The 25,115-nt window shown below is 43.3% G+C and overlaps 1 protein-coding gene across 1 annotated transcript; it reads right to left on the bottom strand.

Moving 5' to 3' along the window:
• Positions 1-353: 353 nt before the first annotated feature.
• cep131 (centrosomal protein 131) lies at positions 354-24,950 on the bottom strand. Its single transcript, XM_033984279.2, has 29 exons — positions 24,819-24,950; positions 21,299-21,551; positions 21,132-21,223; positions 17,118-17,202; positions 16,857-16,981; positions 16,176-16,286; positions 15,686-15,823; positions 15,175-15,337; positions 14,584-14,694; positions 14,269-14,488; positions 14,059-14,147; positions 13,752-13,965; positions 13,480-13,568; positions 12,884-13,045; positions 12,472-12,657; positions 12,136-12,273; positions 11,664-11,789; positions 9,457-9,573; positions 7,762-7,791; positions 7,329-7,431; positions 6,614-6,815; positions 6,344-6,451; positions 5,843-5,960; positions 5,269-5,343; positions 3,383-3,525; positions 2,890-3,067; positions 2,572-2,768; positions 1,413-1,473; positions 354-545 (listed from the first exon to the last, which is right to left on the bottom strand). Exons 2-29 carry the CDS (start codon positions 21,530-21,532, stop codon positions 474-476), a joined length of 3,687 nt encoding a protein of 1,228 aa, XP_033840170.1. The 5' UTR covers positions 21,533-21,551; positions 24,819-24,950; the 3' UTR covers positions 354-473.
• Positions 24,951-25,115: the final 165 nt, after the last annotated feature.

Below are 25,115 nucleotides of genomic sequence, written 5' to 3'. Positions count from 1 at the left end.
AGGTGAGGGGGAGGTTGTGGGTTGGATTCCAGAGAGCCAAGGGGGAGGAGGGGGAAGGTTGTGGGCTGGATTCCAGAGGATGTGGGCTGGATTATGGAGGTTGGGGGTTAAACTCCAGAGGCAGAGGGGAAGGTGTGAAGGTCGTGGGTTACACTCTGGAGGTTGTGGGTTAGACTCCTGTGGGGAGGTGGAGGTTGTGGGTTAGACTCCTGTGGGGAGGTGGAGGTTGTGGGTTAGACTCCTGTGGGGAGGTGGAGGTTGTGGGTTAGACTCCTGTGGGGAGGTGGAGGTTGTGGGTTAGACTCCTGTGGGGAGGTGGAGGTTGTGGGTTAGACTCCTGTGGGGAGGTGGAGGTTGTGGGTCAGCAGTGTTTCCCATAGATTTTGTTTTGGCACAAATACTTTCTATATTCATCTTTTTTTTTCTCTTTAAACGACAGGGGAGATTCTGAAGGTTGTGGGTTAGACTCCCGGTCACTTCTCCAGGAGCTGCTTCCTCTGCTGCTCCCATAGCGCCTCCAGGTGGTCGGCTCGCTTTAGTGCAGCCTGGAACAAAAGCAGTGAGTGAGTGAGGGGCTCAATGCACTTTAAAGCTTTATTACAGAACATTTCACATTTAAAAATGTGGCATTATTTAGAATCATCTGTTTGGATCTTAGAGAAATTTAAGTTTGAATTTATGTGTTGAAGTTAAATTTTAGCACGCCGGGGGGTCAGAGGGTACAGAGTGTAGACTGTAGTGGGGTCAGTAGGTTTCAGAGGGTCAGAGGGTACAGAGTGTAGACTGTAGTGGGGTCAGTAGGTTTCAGAGGGTCGGAGGGTACAGAGTGTAGACTGTAGTGGGGTCAGTAGGTTTCAGAGGGTCAGAGGGTACAGAATGTGGACTGTAGTGAGGTCAGTAGGTTTCAGAGGGTCAGAGGGTACAGAGTGTAGACTGTAGTGGGGTCAGTAGGGGTCAGAGGGTACAGAGTGTGGACTGTAGTGGGGTCAGTAGGGGTCAGAGGGTACAGAGTGTAGACTGTAGTGGGGTCAGTAGGTTTCAGAGGGTCAGAGGGTACAGAGTGTAGACTGTAGTGGGGTTAGTAGGTTTCAGAGGGTCAGAGGGTACAGAGTGTGGACTGTAGTGAGGTCAGTAGGTTTCAGAGGGTCAGAGGGTACAGAGTGTAGACTGTATTGGGGTCAGTAGGGGTCAGAGGGTACAGAGTGTAGACTGTAGTGGGGTCAGTAGGGGTCAGAGGGTACAGAGTGTGGACTGTAGTGGGGTCAGTAGGGGTCAGAGGGTACAGAGTGTAGACTGTAGTGGGGTCAGTAGGTTTCAGAGGGTCAGAGGGTACAGAGTTTGGACTGTACTGGGGTCAGTAGGGGTCAGAGGGGTCAAAGAGTCAGAGGGTGTGGTACAAACAGTGGACAGACCTCGTGCTGTTTACGCAGACTATTCACAGTTTCTTCTTTCTTCAAAATGGCTGCCTTCACTCTGAAAAACACAACAGAGTGTTATATTCAAATATATTTACTAATATTGTCTGGTCTCTTAGTTCTACTTCAGTCTTTGTGTCGTCACGTCACAAAATGTGTGTATTTATATTTGAATGGACAAAATGGGTAAATGCCGGTGATGAGTTAAACCTCTGAGATACTGTAATTCCAAAAAGCAGTGCGACAAAGACAACAAAAATATTAAACACCAAAAATAACAGAAGGCCAAAATTAGAACTGGATCAAAAAGTTTGAGCCAATGTGTGCTAAATCCTGAATTATGTCATTATCTCCAATGTTTTCTTTTATTGATACTTTACATGTATTCCTTTGGCGGAATGTTCGGCAGTTACCACAGAGACACAATGTACACATGAGCAAACACAGCCAAAAAGAAAAAAATACAAAATGGATTTAAACAGCACATTTTCAGAAGCCTGTGATCAATACGTGCGTTCATGGTCCTGTTTAGGAGTTTGATTGTCAACAAAAAAGTGAGAGTGACTAACTGAAAAACTGTTGGCTAATGCTAGCTAGCTTGTGTCTGTAATGTTATTTGAGAGGGACTTGTTAAACAGCACAAATCATGTTCTAGTTCATCTTAGTCAGTTCTTTCTGGTGAAATAGTGTTAAAACAAAGCACAGGGTAAAGTGTAACAGCTTCAAACGGCAGTGCCTACATCAACATCACACCCAGAGAACACTGATGACATAGTATCACAGTATCAATGCCATGCTGTGCAGTTTCTGTCATGTGGCCCTGCCCTGGTGATGGAGAGGTGCCTTAAACACACATATGTATATATACATGTATGTACAGTACATGTACACAGGGTCAGAGCAAGGACAAACATGAGTGACAGGGGCACAAAAGCTCCCATCTGTCAGAGTTTGAGTCTACACAGCACTTCCTGTGCCGCCTTTGTCTACCACAAACAGTATTAGTTATACCTCCTCCCTTTCTGATTACTGTCTCCTACACCACCCGTAGTAGTAGTAGTAGTAGTAGTAGTAGTAGTAGTAGTAGTAGTAGTAGTAGTAGCAGTAGTAGCAGTAATAGCAGTAATAGTAGTGGTAGCATTATCCGTATTCATACCTCTCATGTACTTGGCTGAGTTCCTCCTCCTTCTCTCTGGTGACTCTCTCCAGCTCGAGCCTGAGTCTCGCTCTCAGCTCACTCACACTCGTCTTAAGTTGTCGGTTCTCTACCTCCGTTTGGACCAAACGTTCTGCAAACTCCTCACGGATCACTTCAGCCAGACTGTGACGCTCTGAAGTCAGCTTATCACAAGTCTGAAACACAACCACAGAGACCGAGTTTAGACCTGGTTCAGACCTGGTTTAGTCCTGGTTTAGACCTGGTTCAGACCTGGTTTAGTCCTGGTTTAGTCCTGGTTTAGACCTGGTTTAGTACCTGTTTTAGACCCTGGATGGTCTGGTCTTTGAGCCGTAGCTCAGATGTGGCTCTCATCAGCTCTTCTTCTCGCTGCAGTAGTTTCTGTCGTGTTTCCTGGTGTTTCTCCACAGAGCTCCTCTCAGAGCGCTCCAGCTCCTGCAGCTCAGCCTCGTACTTCTCCCTCACACGCTTCACTCTGTGAAAGTATTACACTCACATCATTATTATTAAAATATTAAAGCACACGAGTGTGTATGAGGCTCTGTCACTTCTCCCTCACAGGCTTCACTCTGATAAAACAACACCAGTATCTTACTATTAATTAACTATTATAAAACACTAGAAACCAACTGTAAAGCACCAGCTCCAACAGCCAGCCTCTTCTGTGTCAGTGCTAGTGCCACATGCCTTTGAACTCTCTCCACTCTCCCTCACCTGTTTTCCACTGCTCTCATCCCTCTCTTTACTCAGCTGTTCTTCTAGAGTCCAGATGGCCAGCTCTATCTCTCACCTGTTTTCCACTGCTCGCTCGCTCTCCTCCCTCTCTTTACTTGTCTGCTCCTCTAGAGTCCAGATGGCCAGTTCTATCTCTTTGTCTCTCTCTCTCCTCAGCTCTTCTTTCATCTCTCGCTCTTGGCTCCGGAGCCACGCCTGCTACAAACACATAAACAAAAACAAGGATGAACAAACAGATTGTTAATCAAATAGACCTGAAGACCTTCTATGACTCTGTGGTGGCATCAGCCATCCTGTACGGTGTGGTCTGCTGGAGCAGCAGCATCACAGAGAGGGAGAGGAAGAAGCTGGACAAGGTCATCAAGAAGTCCAGCTCCATCCTGGGCTGTCCTCTGGACTCAGTGCAGGAGGTGGGGGACAGGAGGGTCCTGGCTAAGGTCATTTCTATGCTGGGCCATGAGTCTCACCCCCTGCAGGACGCTCTGTCTGCCCTGGAGAGCAGCTTCAGTGACAGACTGATTTACCCTCGCTGTGTGAAGGAGGTTTCAGGTCTTTCCTTCCTGCTGCTGTCAGACTGTACAATGAACACTGTTAACACTGAACATGTGTCATTCATCCACACCTATGTGCTATACTCAAGTCACTTTATGAAGATGTTATATTAGAGTCTATTTTTAGTTTATTTTTAAGTATATTTTAAAAATTATTTTAAACAATTTATCTATTATCTTGTTTTATTGTATGTACCATTTTCCTTCTGTTCTTTAACTGTGCGGTGCAATACTGGAATTTCCCCACTGTGGGACTAATAAAGGCATATCTTATCTTAAATAAAATCTTTGACGGCACCACAGCCCCCTGCAGTCACTACATCCAGGTGAGGTAGTCACATGACACACTGAGTCACATGACACACTGAGTCACATGACACATTGAGTCACATGACACACTGAGTCACATGACACATTGAGTCACATGACACATTGAGTCACATGACACATTGAGTCACATGACACATTGAGTCACATGACACAGAGTCACATGACACACTGAGTCACATGACACATTGAGTCACATGACACACTGAGTCACATGACACATTGAGTCACATGACACATTGAGTCACATGACACATTGAGTCACATGACACAGAGTCACATGACACACTGAGTCACATGACACATTGAGTCACATGACACACTGAGTCACATGACACATTGAGTCACATGACACATTGAGTCACATGACACACTGAGTCTAGAGGCAGGTCATATTCATGGATCTATAATCAGGCCTGGACCCCTCTGATCTGGTGTGAGATCGACAAGTGGCTGCTCCAGGTACTGCAGCTCCTGGGAGCGCTGGCCCGGAAAGACCTCTTCCTCAGAGTAAAGAGTAACAGAGGGTTCGTGTACATGACCTCTGACCTCTGAACTGACTATAGAGCACATGCATTTTTTTGGGGAATTCAAATGGCAACATGAATTACACTTTTTTTAATCTTCAAAGTGTCTAAAAGTTAGCTTTGTAAGGTTTAGCTTAGCCCTGCTCTGAGCCTGTGCTAGCTCTAGCAGCTATTGCCCTGATTGGTCAGAACTGGTGCAAAGCCTACACTGAGGTGAGCAATGCAGAAGAAAAAATCTTTTCTGGCCTTTTGTGCCACTGAGCTCATGCCACTGAAAGCAACACAACGCCATCTTTGGTTCATCTTCAGATCTGATATGTCCATGCTCGTATCCTGTCTCTGGTGACATTTATGGGGATGATATGAAATGTTGAATGCAATGATGTAATTACATGTTCCTCTCCGGTGTGAGGGGAGGCAGATAGACCGTGGCATCTGAAACACTGACTGTGGAGTCTGTGCACAGGATAAACACTCAGTCTTGCTTCCACTCCTTAAGTCCTACTCTTTCATTATTAGAGATATATTAGTTGTACTTGTTTGGTCTTGTAGGTGTCCTCCCACGTCTGTCTCTCCAGCTCCAGTCGCTCCTGCAGAGCCTTCATCTCCAGCTGAACGACACACAAACACACACATCATATGTTATAATGTTTGAACTTTTATCTATACAACGTTGTTCCCTGGTAGTGATGTAGAAATAAATAATAGCTACATAAGACATTCTATACCAACTGCGACCTGTAAATAGTTTTATTACATCAAGTATCTGATCAGTGAAACTACCGGTAAGTGAAACTAAGTCCAAGTGTATCTGATGTACCTCTCCTGCTCCTCTCTGGTCTGCAGCAGTTATAGTACTATAGTAGTTCTAGTAATGTAATACTATTGTAACCACAACTATCCTGAGGGCAGCCAGACAGAAGTGAGGCTGCCAATCTGCCCCTTGCACAATCATCAACACAAAGGACACAATGACAGAACTTGGTCTGAGCGGGACTTGATCCTCTGACCAAAGCTCTAACCACTGAGCCACTGTCACCCCAGAAGAAGAAGTAGTAGCAGTAGTAGTTGTAGTAGTAGTAGCAGCAATAGTAGCAGCAATATAATTACCTGGTGTCTTCTCTCCTGCTCCTCGCGGCTCTTCTCTAGTTCTTCTCTCAGAGCTCGTGAGGCCACAGAGCTGTTCTCCTCCAGATGTCTCCTGAGCTCCTCCAGCTCTGCACGTTGACTATAAACACACATATACACTTTAATACACCTCCCGTGTGTCAGAGGCCCACCCTGTGTCTACATGGGGTCTTATTCTGTGAAAAAGCTGATAATCCTGTAGTTTAGAGCTCTATAAACATCTGTATGGGGCTCTTGAATTAAATTATCTGGTCATTACCGTGCTGTAATCTGGGCCAGTCTCTCCTCCTCCTCTGGTATATTACCGCATGAAGTGTATTAGATTATGTTTTCAGTAAATTATCTGACTTATATTGTTAGCATATTACCGTGCTGTGAGCTGGACCAGTCTCTCCTCCTCCTCTGGTGTATTACAGTATTTGGTTCTAGTCTCTCTGGTTTATTAGATTATGTGGTCATTGGATTATCTGGTCAAAGTATTACCGTGATGCAAGATGTGCCAGTCTCTCCTTCTCGTCTGAAACCTCTTTGTACAAACGTCTCCTCTGTTGCTGCAGAGACAGCTCTTCCTCCTGGAGCTGCTTCTCGTACCTGACACAAACAAACACACACTGCTCAATGGACACGCACACACAACACACACACAAACACCACAATAGACCCCAGTGGCTCTGATTTAAAGCTATTGCCTTAGAATCAGGAGGACTTTTAAGGACCATTGCCCGACCCCCTCTCTTAGTTACATATCTTCACCTGCTCTTGACGTTCTCTCTCTCCCTCTCACACAGTGCTTCCCTCTCTCGTTCCAGTCTTTCTCTCAGCTCTTCTGTCTGCTGTATATACTTCAGAGCCGCTCTCTCGTCGGCCTGCAGCAGCTCGGCCTCATGCAGAGACCTCAGTTTGTTCAGCTCCTGTTTGTGTCTCGAGATCAGCCTCTGGATCTCAGGCTCCAGACCTGAAAAAGCAAGAGATAAATAGGACTAAAGCAGGACTAAAGCAGGGCTGAAACAGAACTAAAGCAGGACTAAACCAAGACGAAAGCAGGACTAAAGCAGGACTGAAGCAGAATTAAAGCAGGACTAAACCAAGACGAAAGCAGGACTAAAGCAGGACTGAAGCAGAACTAAAGCAGGACTAAACCAAGACTAAAGCAGGACTAAAGCAGGGCTGAAGCAGAACTAAAGCAGGACTAAACCAAGACTAAAGCAGGACTAAAGCAGGGCTGAAGCAGAATTAAACCAGAACCAAACCCGGACTAAGCCAGGGCTGAAGCAGGACTAAACCAGGACTAAACCAGGACGAAACCAGGACTAAATCAGATAAAACCAGGACTAAACCAGAAGTGAACCAAGATTAAACCAGAGCTGGATAAGAACTAAACCAGGATTAAACCAGGACTAATCCAAGACTAAACCAGGTCTAAACTAGGACTAAACCAGGTCTAAACCAGGTCTAAATCAGGTCTGACCTTTGACAGTGATCTCTTTGATTTTCTTGGTCTTCTCATCGATCCATTTTTCTCGTCGAACTTTCTCAGTGGCGGCCATCAGCTCCTTCAGCTTCTTTATCTCCTGTGAATCAAAGTGTGTGTTTTATTTACTGTCCTTAAACTCTCTCATCATCTCTACACCTTTTGTCCTGAGCTGTCTTTGTATGCAAACTATCAAAGGTTTCTTTTTTAAGAAGATTTGTAGATGGGTTGGTTTTGGTCTGTTGTATTCTACAGCACATACACAGGGCCATGGTGTAGAGACACTAAAGACGCCATCTAATGTTCCTACAGCTGAGGGACAATGGAGAGATGGGCTCACATGCAAAAGAAGTGTGTTAAATGAACAACAGAGTGACAGAGAGAGGAAGAACAAAAGAGGGATTCATGTGAAGAAAAAGAGGAACGTTACCTCACACAAAGGCCCCAGTACCTGCCACACCTACAGCAAGAAATGAGAAGACCAAATAAGGAGAGGAGATGAGGAGAGGAAATCAGGGGACGAAGGAAGAGAAGAGAGGAGACGAGTAAGGAAACAAGGAAAGGAGATAAGGGAGGAAAGAATAGAGTAGACAAGGAAAGATAGAGGAGAGAAGAAAGGAGACAAAGGGGAAAGAGGGGGGAGGAAATGAGGAGACAAGGGAGGAGAGGAGTTGAGAAAGGCAAAGAAAGAGGTGACAAGGATAAAGAAAGAAGGAAGAGAAATTGAGGAGACGAGGAAGGACACGAGGTAAGGAGACAAGGGAAGGAGACAAGAGAGGAAACAAGGGAGTAGATGAGGAAAGATAGAGGAGAGAAGGAAGGACTCAAGGGAGGAAGGAGAGGAGATGAAAGAACCAAAAAGAGGAGAAGATGCAAAGGAGAAGGGAGGGAACAGGGGACCACAATAGAGAAAGAGGATATGACACAAGGGAGATAGGAGGCAAGGTGGCATAGAAGGAGAGAAAAAGAGAACAGAGGAGAGTAAGCACAGAGGGGGAGGAGAGAAACACAAAACCAGCCATTAAAGGGTTAAAATGGTAAACAGCAGGAGGCTCAGACAAAGACTCATATTTAATCATTACAATGCAGTTTTCATCTAGCGCTTTAGAAAATAAAAGACATTAGACATTTTGACTTGAGGGAAGAAGGGGAGATACATCCAGGTTTGAAGGGGGTGAAAAAACAATAAGAATGGCATATTTTCTTCTTGTCTTCTTATACGGGAGGGTAAATGTAAATGTGTGTGTGTGTGTGTGTACGTGGGTGTGTATGGGTAGGTAACCAATAAAAACAAAAACAAAAGTAAGAATTAAAAGGAAAATGGCGGAAAATTTAGAAAGTAGAGAAAAAATAAATAATTTAGCGAGGTTCTATTTGTTTTCTTTTCATTTCTTTCTTTTAAAAAAATGTATTATGTCTAGTTTCACATGTTTTAGACGAGTAGTAAATGGGTCTAGTCACTAATAGAAATGATCAGGTTCAATATTTGTGAATTTACCTTTTGTGTATTTCATGGTAAAGTACAGTGTGATCAATTTCCCCATCTGAGAGTATGACATCCCACCATGTCATTCTGCTCCTGTTCTGATAGGACCTGTAGTTTTAGATGTTGTAGTGTATTGATACTTTGCAGTGACAGGGGGTGTTCTACATGTATGCCAATGGTGGAATGTTCAGGAGTTACCATGGTGACACAGTGTACACAGCCAAACACAGCCAAAAAAATTTAAGATAGTCTGAAATGTCAACAAGTTAACTAGCTTGTGACTGTAATTTAATGTGTGAGAGACTTCACATGAGCTCATCTGTTGTAGTTCCTGCTAACTCAGGTCTTTTTGGTTAGATTGTGGTAAAATAAAGCTCAGAATAAAGTCTACCAAAGCTTCAGACAGAGCAGTGTCTACAGTTAGCATCATACCCCCAGGGAATGTTGATGAAATCAGCTGCATAGTATCAATAGTTTTAGTTATATTAGATGTATGTCTCATCATATCATGTTGTTCCTGGATGTGCTGGTGTATTTGGTGTTTTGTTAGGATTTGCCCTGTAGTTTTACATGTTGTTGTTGTGTACCATGTTTATGATGAGACCTGCAGTTTTACATGTTTAGTTTAACGTTTTGTACCATATCATGTTGTTCCTGCATCTGCTGGATCTTCTTGGTGTACTTGGAGTCCACCTGTTTGAGCTCAGACACCACTCCCTCACAGCGCTCACTCAGGCTCTTCTTATCACTGATCAGCTGCAGGAAAAAAAAAAAAAACAACAACATTTAAAAGGACATTTAAAATAGCACCAGGTGTTTTATCAGAGTGGACACTGAAGTCATAGTGAGGAAACACTGTAGAGCAGGGGTCGGCAACTTCGCTTGGCTTCGGGCCAATTTTTTTCAGCGCCCACAGGTGGCGGGCCAGATGGTAAAGGTATTGGCTTACATATATTTATAAATACATAAATATGAATTACATGCATTTTAACTCACCTAAAACAGCCAATTAAAAAATCCTCGGGCAAAAGCTTTTGCTCCTTTTATTATGGTTTTGGTAAGAATTATGCCTTTGTTGAACATGGTAATATGGATACTAAAGGCGCACAGTATCGGGTAGAGCTATGAAAAACTTTTCACTTTAAGGTTTTACCTCATTTATTCAGGTCTTTGTCTCATGATATTAATTGAAACTAATACTTTTGTGGTTAAAATGTGCGGATTTAAACAAGGATAAAATCTTTCTAAGACGGTTACTTGAACCAGGAAGCTGCGTAATTATTGCTTATCGTCAAATCTCTCCATCAAAATTCTTTTCTCACGCTGTCTTCTTGCGACCATCACTGCGATTTAGCTCTGCCTCGAAGGTTAAACTACGACAGGCTTTTAGTCGTGCGTAATACCGCACTAACGGCTTCCTTACTCCGCATTTGGTGCCGTAATGACCTGCACCTTTACGCACGACTGTGGGAGAGCTGTAGGACTTGGATGATGCCAAGTGCAGCAAGGATCGTGATAAAATCACAACGTAAATGAAAAATGTTTAAAATTGACATGGCTAAGTGGATTTATGTTGTGTCAAACATGAGCAAAGGTCGGGAACAATAAAACCTGACATGCGGACAAAAAGCAAGTCCCCACCCCGGTTAAAAGAAATCTTCAAACTGAGTATTTTGACAGTTTTGTGATTAAGTGATTTATTTTAATAAAATAGGGAATTTTGAATAACTAACCACAGAAGTGTAAGAAGGCTATAGCATAACTGGTGCACATTCCTTGAGCTGCGCGCAGTCTGCACACTTGCCTCACCAGATGTCCAAAAACAGTTAGCCACGATTTTGACTGGTGAAGGTGTATGTACACACCAGTTCATTGTTTGCTTTTAATGTTGTGTTACATGCACACCATGGGCAGTGGAATGCCCGTAGCAGTGCCCACATAACTTGGTATTTGTCGTAACGGTGGGTGTAGCGGACCAAAGGATGCAGACTCGGGGAATATTTACAGGATTTATTAAAGAAATGACAAATGGTGCAGTTCGAGGGTTGATCCGGCGGTGAGCAGGAGGTGAGGCACGGACCAGGATCCAGGAGTGGAACGTGGAGCGCAGCGGAGATGACGATGCGGGCAGCACCAGGGCAGGACGCAGAGTGCTAACCAGGGTGCGGGGTCGCGGAATGCAGAGATAAAACAGACAGTACCAGGGCTGGGAAGCAGGGTGGAAGCAGGGTCGGAGCTGAGCCGGGAGCACTGGAGCTGAGACGGTCCAGCAAGCTGGGTGGAGACGCACATACGATCCGGCACCGAACGGGATGAGGCTGAAACAAAGATGAACCGGCACTGAACAGGGTGTAGAAACGCAGATGATCTCGCCCTGAGTGTCTGGTCCTGCCTCCTCTTATACACAGCAGGTGGTGGTGATCGCGCTGATGAGCTGCAGGTGCGCGCAGGAGGAGCCAGGAGCTCAGCCCAGCTCGGCAGGTGAGGGAGGGAAGGAGCAGGACAGGAGGAAAAACGTGGAGCAGACGGAGCGGATCATGACAGTATTAAAGAATCAATGCCGGAAGAAAGTCCAAAATCCTCTGGCGGGCCAAAATAAATTGGCAAAGGGCCAACATTTTCCCGCGGGCCGGACGTTGCCGACCACTGCTGTAGAGGCACTATAGCTGCTAAACACAATGTTATGAGGAGGAATAGGAGCAGTAGTTGTTGTAGACTCGTATTGTGTTTTAATAGTAGTAGTAGTACAAGCAATAGTAGGATGTGATCTATAAAGAGTAAGTGTCTCTGTATAGTAGACTCATATTGTTCTTTAGCAGTAGTAGTTACAGTAGTAATAGTAGTACCTGGTCTATAAATGCCAGATGCCTCTGTATAGTAGACTCATATTGTTCTTTCTGAAGTTGAAAGTTCCTGTTGAGTTCTTTCTCAGTTTCTTTGATGTGACGCACTGTCAGCTCCCTCTGCTGGGCCTGGGGGGAATAAGTATTATAGTTTAATACCAGTGCAGCCTGTAGCTTGTAGAAAGTGTGTGTTAACGTGTATTCATGGGTTTCAAGCTATGGCAACCATCATTTATGGTCATACAAATAAAGCAATTCAAATCAAAATATTATATCTTTTGAATGGGGAAAGGTCCTCACAAAGTCCTTCAAATTAGGAAAGAATTGTTTGTCTGATACCCATGAACTGGTGTATTGTAGAAGTGCTATAGAATATACAGTTTTTAATACCGGAGCAGTTTCTAACATGAGGACAGTATGTTTGGATGTGTTATGTTAAGAGAAAAGTGTATATTACAGGTGTATAGTTCCATACCAGAGCAGCCTGTAGCATGTGGACAGAGCGGTTCTTCTCCTCCAGCTCCAGTCTGATCCTGGTCATGTTCCCGTTCAGTTCTGCTGCTGTGGCCGACGCCTGCTCCACTGCCAACAACTCATCCTCTGATAACAACATCTACACATGTGAGAGAGAAAACAACATTAAATAGAAGAAAATCATACACCACCATCTGCTCCACTGCTCTGATGAGGAGAACCTACTAAACTACTGATAAAGTACATACATGTGCAAGAATACATTACGGTTGTCAAAAGTATCGAGAATTAGATAGAATACCCCCTCTTTAATGAAAATGTCTGCCCTGAGACTGACCTCTTTGTGCGACCCCGAGGTGGCGGAGCGCGGTCTCTCCTGTTCGCTCTGCTCCATCTCGTCCAGGAAGCTCATGATGCTCTGCAGCTTAGCCTCAGACAAGAGAGCGCCCCCGTCAGGAGGAGGGAAGCTCTGCAGCACGTGGCGCTGGAGGTTATCTGCCGTCAGAGAAGGGGAGTCTACGTCCTGGGAAAAGGCACAAAATGAAAAATGTACTATATATAATCAGAGAGGAAGAGTCTAGTAGTAGTAATAATAGTAAAATCAGTAGTAGCAGTAGCAGCAGTAGGAGTAGTAGTATCAGCAGCAGAAGATGTAGCATCAGTTGTAGCAGTAGAAGTAGCTCCTGTTGCTGTAGTAGCAGTAATACTAATAGTAGTAGCAGTACTAGTAGTATCAGCAGTAGTAATACCTGTGTCCCTGTGTAGTTGTCCTTGCAGTAGCTCTTCTTGTTGCTCTGGAGTTTACAGGGCTCCTCCTCTAACAGTCTGAGAGAGTCCAGCAGCTCGGTCAGAGTGTTCTTAGACTGAGGCCGACTCTGCTCTGAGGGGCTCACCGGGCCATGGCCCAGAGGCTAAAGACAGAGAAAACAATACAATACTGTCATTATCAAGCGATGGAACAGATCACGAACCCAGAGCAGGTCCTGAAGGCAACAGGAGCTGGTGAAAAAAGTGACAGACAGGTGCACTTACCACAGTCACTATAATGTATAAGGTGCAGTGTTTCCCATAAATTTTGTTCAGACTATAGTGGCAAAATACTTTCAATATTCATTTTCTTTCATACAATTTGTGGAGTTTGAAAGTTGTATTTGTATTTGTATGTAAATTGTATTTCAATTGTATTTTTTAACAGAATACATACTTTTTAGGTTAATGATAATACACGGAGAAACAAAGTGAGATTTTGTTATACCAATATTTAGTTCATGTTCTTTTTAAACTATGGGGAGAATTTCAGACTATGGGGGCCACCATAGTCTCGAGAAACTCTGAGATGTGTTACCTGTTCACAGTTCGAGCCTCTGTGATTGGATGAGGTTGGAGACACTGCTCTAAAGGTCAGATCTGATAGGTCGATGTTCAGGTGAGTGTCTGAGGAGAGAGGAATGGGTATGCGTTTGTACATTTTAAATACATACACACTTTATTTTCTAATTATATGAACTACTTAGGTTTGGTGAGTTCTATATTTGGTAATGTCTGTATAACACGTGTGTGAATGGTTATTTATGATTCAGATGGTTCTCTACACACAGTACACAGCTCCTCTCTGACCTGTGTTGTTGGCCTTGTTGTCGCTGGGTGACAGAGGAGCAGCCGGACTCCTGTTTGCAGAAGTAGTGTTAGTAGTAGTAGTGTTTGCAGCAGTAGTGCTTGTATTTGCATTAGCGGTAAATGCAGGACTGTGGCTGGGAGCACAGATGAGAGGAGGCTTCTTTCGGCTCACACTCAGTCGGACTGGCTCAGGCACTGGTTCTGTGCAGGTGCGCTGTAGGTGGAGAGAAATGTTTGGATCAGACTGTGAGGGTCTTTCACTGCGTCACATTTTTTGTAAAACTGTGAGGTCAGTGTGCTGGTTTACCTGTTCACAGGTACAGCGTCTGTGATTGGACAAGGTGGGAGACACTGCACTGAAGGTCAGGTCTGATAGGTCAATGTTCAGCTGAGCATCTGAGGAGAGACGACTTTATCGTAACACTGACACAGGCTCTGTGATGGTCCTCTCAACAGAGCACGCTGTCATTGTGCAAGACACTTAACCATGAATATGTGATGTAAACTTTATTCTCACCATTGTGGTTCTGGGTCTTATCCCCTGGAGACTCTGGTATAACTCTGGTCTGGACCCCGGTCTCTGGTCTGGTCTTCGGTCTGGACTCTGGTCTGGTCTCCAGTCTGGTCTCAGATCCAACCTTGAATCCTCTCTTGCTCCCTGAGTTCCTGGATGGTTCGGCTTCCACAGAGTTAAACTGAGGCTCTAAAGAACGCTGAGTTCTCTTTTGCTGCAGCTCCTGTACATGCCACCAGGGAAAGAGATTAAAAGTATTTTCAGTCGTACTATTTGTAGTAGTAGTATTTGCAGTAGTAGTAATCACAGCAGTTTTACCTGGATGGCCTGTAGCCTGGCGAGCCGAGCCTTCTCCTCTCTGACCCTCCTCCGCTCCTCGTCTTTGTGCTGCTCAGACTTGCGGTCCCCCAACTTCCTCTGCTCCATTTCCTACACAATAAAAGCACAGGGTAAACACAGCTCCTGCAAGCAAGATGAATTCTCGACTTGAAAATCCGTCTTGTTTGGTTCCAGTTGAAGCTTTTTAGCAATCTGAGGACAGCACTCTGGTGTGAGCAGAGCCAGTACAGAACAAATCAAAACTATCATGGTGGTGCAGACAGATATACTTGAGCCTATTTTCATAGAAATAACGACTATTTAGTTTGTGAAAACATGCAGAGGGAAGAACTTTGTGCATTTGTGAAGATGATGAGATGTCTGTGCCTTTCTGCTGTTGTGGTGTTTCGGCCAATCAATATGAAGTATTTGTTTGAAGACTCCGATCACTGTTGGTTCTGATCACTGTTTATCTTTAGGCAACAGATCAACCTAAACAAAATATCAGCCTGCACTGGAGAATTAAGACTGATATTCATTAAGCTAAAAAATGCAAATCTATCTTTACTTGAAAGCACAGTGATAGTTTACCTTCCTCTTGGAGCTGAGCAGTTGGTGCAGCTCGCTCTGGACCGGGGGCTGGGGCTGGCTGTGGTGTGTTTGGTTGAGGGTCTGGTTGCTTTGTCTCCTCTGCCTCTGGAGTCTATACCAGCGCTGGATGGTGATGGCCGCGTGGTTCACCTGCTCAATGAACCTGAGAAAAAAACACCGTGATTCAGTTAGAATAAAAATCATTAAGCTAAATCAGTCAAACTGTCAATCATAACGTCACATTTTTCTATAACACTTTTCCACCTTTACAATAAGGAACCACTCACCCATTCACACACCAGCAGCATTCATCTGTGTGAGCTAGAATCGCACCGCCAACCTATGGATCAGTGGATCTGACCACTCAACCAATGATGTTTATGTCGAGAGCGGGATTTGAACCACCAACCTTCGGATCAGTGGGCAAACACTCTACCAACTGAGCTACTGTCGCCCCCATATCACAATCATAACATCAGTTATGTTATGTTTAAAGTGTTTAAATCTGCACCTCTCTGCCTCCTCCTCTGTGGCCTCCTGTCTCCTGTGGGGGGCAGCACTGAGCACAGGGCTGCAGGAGCTGAAGTTCTTTTGGGATTTAGTGACGGAGGAGCTCTCACCAGCACCATCACCGGCCTTTAAGAGGTTACTACAACAAGAGAGAGGAGAGTCAGTATACACCTACACCCACATCCACAAACGTTATCACAGACCTTTAAGAGGTTACTACAGAAAAGAGAAGAGAGTCAGAAACTGTGGAGCAACAAGAGAAGCAGAGCAAAACAACCATCACCACCCACACGTCATCAGAGGAGCAGAGGAGAGGGTCAGAGAAGTAGAAGAGAGGGTCAGAGGGTCAGAGGAGCCAGGGAGAGAGTCAGAAGAGCCGAGGAGCCGGTCACAGAAGCAGAAGAACGGGTTGGATGAAGCAGAGGATGCAGAAGAGAGGGTCAGGTGGGGCAGAGGATGCAGAGGGGTCAGTAGGGTCAGAGTGTACATACTTGAATGACGGGCGCTGGTTGGAACTTTTTGGGGTCAGAGGTTTGTCCGTGTTGTGGTGGTTGTTGTGTAAAATGGTGCTCACAGAGTTCCCCACGGCTCCTTTGTTACTCCTGCAGTCACAAACACAAACATCAGCATTACTTTACTCTGCACTTATTATTATCTTTTAATCGTTTAGTCGATTAATCGGTCGATGGAGTCTTACGTGACCAAAATTTAGACCATACGGATTTATATGAGACAACAGCAGAAAGGAGAAATGAGTGAATTAGTCGAAGATTTTGTGTTTTTTAGTATTTATCTGTAAAAAGTCAGATTAAACTCATGATTGACAGATTGAATTTGTCTTTATATAAATGCAACACAAATAAAAACTATGGTATTTGAGCAGAATCCTAAAAAATCTCTGTTTTACTGAAGTCAGACTTTGCTCTTTTTTCTAACCTTTAACAGTTTAAATACACAGTTTTCACAGACCCAAAGCATTATTTATCAGTAAAACACTATATTGAAGAGTCAGTTTGATCCAACCAATCTTAAACATGAGGTTTGTCCAAAGTACGGTCACTATAGAAACTTCAGTGTTTGTGCCAAAGTATCTGGGCATGCTCAGTTTGAAAAACGGGACAAATCAGGCAGCAGTCCTGCTGTTAGAGATTGTGTTGTTAATGCTTGTGTACCTGTTGTTAGCAGTGAAGGTCGCAGCCAGGCAAACCCCGGCCTCTCGTTTCTTGTTTCCGCTTTGAGAGTCCAGACTGCTGCTAGACCGAGGACTGGGCTGGATAAGGACTCTGGGCTGCTCATCCTAAAGAGACGCAGAGAGGACCTTACTATACAACACCACTGCCACAAACACAACAAAAGGGGAGGGCATCTGACACACAGGGATACAGGAGGATGGAAGGGCATCTGGCACACAGGGACACAGGACGGTGCAGTACCAGTATGTTCCAGGTGGTGGTGTCTGGACTGAGTTTCTTGCGTCCATCATTGAGCAGAGACAGGTACTCATCTCTGACCTCGGGGCTGGACGCAGGACAGCAGAAAACAAGAGGGTAAATAAATAACCTGTAGGTACATTGTTACATTACAAGGACAGTAAGGTTTAGGCTTCACAGACTTTTTCTGGTGCACTCCCAATTTCATTTTATTCATGAATTAAAAATAAAACAAGAAAAATGCATTTGACTATTAACACTTAAATTAAATAACAGTAACAGTTCTATCAATGCCTATACTATGTCTATAGTGCCACCTGAGTGTCACTGGTTTGTGCATGACTCCACGAAGAGGCACAACACAGTCAAACGTCTCTGTGTCCTCCCAAACGAGTGCACCCCACACTTTGAGAAGCTCTGGGTTAAGGTCCACTTCAAAAGGCCTTGAGGTTGTACTTTCCCTCCGGCCTGTGTGAAAGTCTATAATTTGAAGAGTGGGTCTGTGGCGGGGCATCTGGTGTTAAGGTGGACCTTCTGTCTCCTGTGTGAGACTGATGATGGTGACCCAGAGCTGACCGTGAGCGTAGCACAAAGCTCAAACCCTGAGGAGGGTCCCAGTAGGGTCCATATGGTGTGTGGTTCACAGACAGCAGCTGCTGAGCTCCTCCCACAGACTGTGAGGGAATCTACCCAGCAACCGCCCCACAGCCCAGGGATAACCTGACAGCTGTGAGGGCTTGAAACAGGCGGCCAGAGGAACACACAGAGTGCGTACAGATAAAGAGCAGCTCTAATGGAGTGGATAAAATACTCAATACATTAAAAAGTTATACTAATTAAAAACAAGTGATTGACACAATCAGTAGATTCTATGACAGTGTATTTGTGCATTTGCTTAGAAAAACACATTTAAGGACAGACCCTGAAACGGTGACCTCAGTGACCTCTGCCTGGTGCTAGAGTTACACAAAAGAAGTGTGTGGTGAATGTGCACATGTGGAGGGTATGAATGTGTGTGTGTGCGTGTGTGTGTGTGTACGTGTAGTCTAGAGTACATGCCTTCTGTGTATGTTGAGCAGCTGGACATTCCTTTGGTCCACTGTTGTCATGTGTGAATGAGAAGACAGAGGAGGGAGGGGGAAAGAGGAGGGGGGTATTGGGGTAAAAGGGGTCTAAGGGGTGTTTAGGGGTGAGCGATATTTTTTGCATTATATTGCTAAGAAAACTTTATATTTTAAGAATGTGACAGGAATGTGCTAAATGGGCCTATAAAATGTCTTGGCTGAGATTCAAATATCGCACAAAACAATTGACACTGCAGCTGATGTCATCAACCTCCCCTGGGGCGTGATGCTAAGTGACTTAGCTGGAACTACAACAGCTGAGGTGATTTTTACTGTTAAACACGTCCCTCTCAAATAACATTACAGTCACAAGCTAGCTAGAATCAGCCAACAGTTTTTGTGATATTATCACACTGAAGCCTGTAGGGTCTGGGGACAGGTACAGTGTACGCTGGAGGGGGTGAAGGAGCCGGGACAGATGGTGTAGTACAGTGTGTGCTGATGAGACAGTGGAGATACATAAGACATAAGAGTGATCCATCAGAGGAGGGGCTGGGGTCATAGGTCTGATAAAGCCTGAGGGAGGGGGAGAGCTGGAGCAGTCTGTGCAGGGAGGGATGGAGGAGGAAGTGGGGCAGTGGTGAATCAGTCTGTGAGGGAAGGAGGGTCAGAGGTCAGGGTAGAGTCAGGATGTAGAAGATTAATGGAGGTTTGGGGGAGTCAGATTAAAGAGAGGGTCTGAAACAGGGGTGGGGCGGAGAGAGAGGATATATATATGTGTGTGTGTGTGTGAGGGCAATGTGGTAGCTCTGGGGGGGGGGGGGGGGGCAGGCAACAGATGTGTGTAACAGCAAGAGCACACGCCTCTCTCTAGTCTGGCCACAGAGGCCATAGAAAACCACAAAGAGACAGGACACAGGGTCCGACACATGCCTGAAGTCCAGTCTGTGAGCAAATACAACTCAGAGGGTCTACTCTGTAGCCATAGCAGCAATTCAAAACATCACTATCATATCACTGGAATGACCAGAAGTCCTCAAAATGGTGTCTATAAATAGGAGACTGAAACCCACAAATATATATTTTATGGTATCATTTATTAGAACTGTATCAACATCTTAACTCAATAGAGACACAACCAAGATGGAGTCAGCCACGTTCAGTTTAAATCCAACTAAATAAATAGAATATAATAGTTAGAGTGAAGACATTGAGTGAAGAGTGAAGATTCCATAGCACATTTCCTGTGCTATGGAATCAACTCCCTGCTGATGTTAAACAGGCCCCCACAGTCTCTGTATTTAAGACCAGGCTTAAAACCTTCCTCTTCGGTATAGCGTATGACCAGGTTACTTAGTGAGGGAGTTAGGGTTATTAAAACCCGGGATAAGATAAGCTGCAGTAGGAGTAACTAGCTGGGGGAAGTATGGCAACCTGAGCACTATCCTCTACTTTGCCCTATTTTCTCATCAGCAATGCTATTCACATGTTGTCCCCTGTCCCACTCCCCCTGTGGAGTGTATCTCTTTCAGATGCCCCGATGACAGTTGGACCTCCTCCTTGCCTGGCTCTCCTCCTCCTCGCCCGGCTCTCCTCCTCCTCGCCCGGCTCTCCTCCTCCTCGTCTGGTCTCCTGGCCGATTTCTTATGTTGTCTGATTTTTCCTGTTGTGTCTGATTTTTCCTGTTGTGTCTGATTTTTCTTGTTGTGTCTGATTCTTCCTGTTGTTTTGTTTTTTGTGTCTTGGCGGCACGGTGACTGAGTGCCATCACTCATGTCTCACAGCAAGAAGGTTGGTTCGATCCCCGGGTCACCAGGCCTTTCTGTGTGGAGTTTTTCATGTTTCTCCCCGTGTCTGGATGGGTTTCCTCCGGGTACTCCGGTTTCCCCCATCAACCAAAACATGAACGCCCTTCGAGACAACTGTTGTTGTGATTTTGGGCGTTACAAAAATAAATGAATTGAATTGAATTAAATGAAAGAGAAGTTTCCCTCTTCAGAGCAGCTGCAGACTGAGCGTGTGCAGAGTTGAGAGGTCACAGGCCTCGGCCTCCAGCTGCCTCATTATCATTAGCATAGACCTCGCATTTACATGATATTAACCAGAGGAATGTGCTCCTCTGAAGGAATGATGTCATAGGGCTGCACAGAGGTCACATGACACAGAGGGTGGGGTCATGTGACACCTGCCACTCTGTGATGCTAACGCCCGACATACAGCTGTGAGATGGTTTATATGTATAAGGACTGATATGAATATTAGTGTTGTCTCAATACTACAATTTCAAATTAGATTTTGTTACTAAGGAATAGACTCAATGCTCAATACTGACTCCAGTGCCACGATGATAATAAAAACAAAAATCTTTCTTTAGACAATAGAATGTTTTCAACATTAAATGGTAGTACTTTCTTTTATATTCCTATATCTGTGTAATCTCTCAGTCGTTCAGGTAGGTTCCATAGTGGCCCATGTGCATATACTAGTCTATGAGGTCCTATACTTGTTCTGATTCAGCTCAAAATCATTCTAAAGCTGTTCAGGAAAGTTTACTTTCTGTGCTGTGAATGGGGCCTTTTTTATATCAATACTTATTGAAATGAGTATCTAGTTTTGATACTGGTTTTAGTATTGATTAGTGTCTGATTTTTGATACTTTTGACAACAATTATCTGATTTTTAGACCTTTAAATGATTTAAAGGACATGTAAAGTGATCCATTTGAAGTGAGTGGCCATGATCAGAATTCTGATAATAGACCGGTTATTATATACATCTATTCTTAGAAATAAAACAAGAGCTAAAAAGTTACTTGTAAATGTGACTAAGAACTACCAAGCGAGTCTGAGAGAGGTTTATGTAAAACTAAGTCTGATGAAAGCTTAGGAGAGCTGTGCTCACAAATGTTACACAAATATTTACAATAAGTGTTTGATGACAAGTGAGGTCTGACCTGTGGCGCCCTCCGATGGTGTGGTTGACCTGAGTCGTGCTGTTGGAACGTCGAAGATTCTTTATGGAACGAGAACCTCCCAAAGAATCAGCCTGAAATATGAAAGAGATATGTATTAAAAAAACATAGGAGCCAGAGGAGCAGCCAGGAGCAGACAGGAGCAGTACCAGGGTGTTCCGGTGCTTCCTAGTTTCTCCAATCACAGACACTGAACGACTGAAGGTTTTCCCAGTCTTTCCAGGCGAGGCACTGCTAGGTCGCCTGGCCATCATGGTGATCTGAGAGCCGCTGATGCTCAGGTCTAGAGCCTCACCTGGAGACACACCTGAGGGGGGCGGGGTCATGTGTGAGGGAGGCAGAGCCAGGGCGGAAGGGGAGGTGGGGCTGCGGGTCATATGCATCCTCTACACCTGAGCAGACCTGCACAGGAGAAACAGATAGAGTTAAACAGGGGTATTACACGTCTGTAGGATATTAACTGCTAACACATTGCATAATTACGTCACCATGTAACTTTTATTGTTTTGAAAATGCTATATTCACCAAAAACAACTTATTTAATAACGTATGCTTTCGTTTATTGACACTGAGTCTCCCCTTCCTTTACTCACCATGCTAAGTCATCCCCCCTTCAGAGGGCCATCACAACACAATCGACATGCATCCCGCTAATGAAACTACTGCACCTCACATCAAGTTTGTCAAGACATAGTGTATTGTTTGGGTCATGTTTTTGTATATTTATGGAGAATTCCCTGGAAGAGATCGCTCGATTACACAAACATGTATGGATGACATCTAAAACCTCTTCAGGCATGTTTTTGACGAGGGAACGTTATAACATGGTAGAAAGCCAATTTTGTTTAATACCCCTTCTCTAAAGTCTTTTTGAGTTTCAGAGGTGAACAGTCACATTATGGGGATGATGGCTTCTAGCTGCTATGCATATTAACGATTTCTATTGTACCTTGGAAATTTCTTTGTAGAATAAAATTTTGATCTTAAAATATGCTAAAGGGAGGTTTCTTAATAAAGAATATTTACAAATGAAGAGTTCATTTGTAAATATTCTATTTCATTCTCAATTTGATTTAATAATGCCGCACTGTCTATGAGATAAAACCTGTTTCACTAGTAATTAAACGTCATGTGTTAGTACGTTTATTTCAATTAAAGTTTATCAAAATATCCAATTATTATTTCTGATTTTGACAATGGCGCTAGTCCCACCTACTCCTAATTCCACTCCATTTCTGGAAGTAAAAAATTCATATCCATATTCCATATTTCTATTGAGTTTTTTTCAAAAGTTCAAATATAAAGAGTTTGAAAGCACGACAGAGGCTAACCAGCTACGTGCTAACTAACTAATGATATGGTTGTTTTAAGTCCAGCACATTTAAAACTGAGATTCTGAGGAATGTTTTAGTAACTTCACAGTTCATAAAGTTTCAGAAACAAAAAAGGTTTACTCTATTCTATTCCCTTTGAGATCCAACACTGGACATTACACAGGGAACGTTTAGCTCCTACAAACAGCTCAGGATATTGTTGATAAAGAGAGCGTCGCCCACATTGTCTCAAACACATTAAATCTAAAGATAAAGTGATAAACAGAGAGTATATAACACATCTGTGCTCTGGTCTCTTTGTGTAAACCAGACCTCAGAGCCTCCAGGGAAAAGCACAACAACAAAACCTGTCACTACTGTCACCACGGCAACGGACAACAACCACGCAGAAGGACAATGTACCCACACACGCTTCAACGCTTCAGCTACCACAGCCTCCAGAGAGGTACAGCTGACTAGGGTTGTCAAAAGTATTGCAAATCGATACTAAGACCAGTATCAAACCTAGATATTAATTTGAGCAGGTATCAATGCTAAAAAAGCCACATTCACAGGACAGAAATGAGCCTTTTATGAATAGATTTAGAATGATCTTGAACAAGTATAAGACACAGAACAAGTATAAGACACATAGACTAGTATAAACCCATGGACCACTATGAACCTACTGGACATTGAGGTATCAGAATTGTGTAGAGTCTATTCTTTAGTATCACAATTACAATTTGAATGGATGCTATAAGTGAATCACAAAGGCTGCAAGCTTAAAATCCCATAATTTCCTCCACTTATAACAACATCTCCTGTCTTACTCTGCATAAAAACTGCTAATCCTGTAGTTTAGATCTGCACAAACATGTTCTGAAATGTGATTCTTGTATTAGTTTATGAGTTCAAATTTCAGTATTTTTGTAACTTCTTCTGGACGCGTTTAAATATGAACTTTGAACAGATTAGATATTCACTATTAGATATTTTTCCTAAATCGCTCAAGCCCTAACCATGAGCAAACAGAGAACAGCAGGTTTAAACCAGGACTTAAACAGGATTTAACCACACCTCCTCGAGCCCAGGGCAAAAATACAGAAATAATACTCCAAGTTTTTATTACAGAGTTACTATAATTTGCATTTAAAACAGATAAGCCCATTTAAAAATAATAAGTAAAGAAAATAAGAAAAAAATTAAGAAAATAAAGACAAAATTTAGATTAATAAAGACAAAAATTACATTCAATTGCATTACATTAAAAGTAATAAGTGTAAAAGTACTGGTCCTATGTCTTGGTTTAGTCCAAACAATGGTGGAAGACCTACTCACTGTTGTTATTTAAGTAAAAGTACAGATATTGGAGCAAAAAACACTAGCAAAAGTATCATATGAAAAAATGTACTTACCTAAAAGCGTTTAAAAATGCTCTTAAAAATAAAAAGTAAGTATTTCACACATATTTTGAGGTCTTTTAAGTCTTCAAAATGTAGTGATTTTGATCAAAATTTGTGCCGAATTTTTTCTTTCTGTTTTTATTATTAATATATTTGTGTTTGCTTAAAATATGAACGTGTTAAAAGTAAATCCCTCAGGCTTTTCAGGAGGTCTCAAACTATCATAAAAATACTTCCAGTCCAGTTCAAAACTATAGTGAAGTAGAAAGTACAGATACTGCTCTCAAATGTGGTGAAGTAAAATTATCCACTTTAAAATCTAAAGTACAGATACAGATGTGTACTTAAGTATAGTACTTTACTACTTGGTAAAGAGTCTAAATAATGAACTGCTAAGTGGACAAATCTTAAATGAGCAGCCTTGGTTAATAAATGAATGATCTAAATGGGTTATATTCATGTTAAACTATTAAATTATGTTTTGTTGACACTGATTCCTCTGATTAAAATTGTGCAGAAGCAGGTGCATTTTTACATCAGATGATACAAATCTATAAAAACGACGCTATAACAACAACATGCACATTCTAACGTGTTTAAATTAAGATACAGGTAAATAATAAACATGAATATAAAAGATTAGTGAGATGCACATTCGACACAGCGTCACTATTTGCGTTAAAAAGAAAATGGGGAAAACGCTGCGTAATCAGTCAAATACAAGTCCATTTATGGTTCAAATGCAGTGTCACGCTTTGGTTAACGAGGTGACTCATTATTAAAAGGTTAAAGATAAAAATAATTACGATTAGGGGTCAAATTTAAGAGAAAAAAAGCAAAAATGTTGAGAATTCTTCCAATGAAAGTCTGCGCAGATGAAGCTAACTGTTACTAACGGTTATGTGAAGTCCGCTCACACAAAATGGATAGTTTTGTGGTCAAATACTCACTTTAGATGGGAAAAAGCAGCATAACAGGTGAGATTAGTATTTCCTGGTTTATTTCTGGTGGATAGTTCCTTTGGTTTTAGCGCAGTTTTGGTCTAAATCCAGTGAAAGTCCGAGAGAAACTGTGCTCTGAAACAACAGCGCCTCAAAAACATTGCGCAAACCCCGCCTCCGGAGCGTTTTGATTGGTCGAGAACACGGACCTGACATGGCGCTCTGCTCTCTGATTGGCTGCATCCCTCCGCGTCGCGCTGTCATTGGCTTAGCAAGGTGTTAGTGAGTGATCGTATATGAAATGGT

Source organism: Periophthalmus magnuspinnatus, chromosome 19 (assembly GCF_009829125.3).
Source record: "Periophthalmus magnuspinnatus isolate fPerMag1 chromosome 19, fPerMag1.2.pri, whole genome shotgun sequence".
NCBI classification, from domain to species: domain Eukaryota; kingdom Metazoa; phylum Chordata; class Actinopteri; order Gobiiformes; family Gobiidae; genus Periophthalmus; species Periophthalmus magnuspinnatus.
Note: the sequence above shows the minus strand (reverse complement) of the source record. Positions and strands in the feature narration are given on the sequence as shown.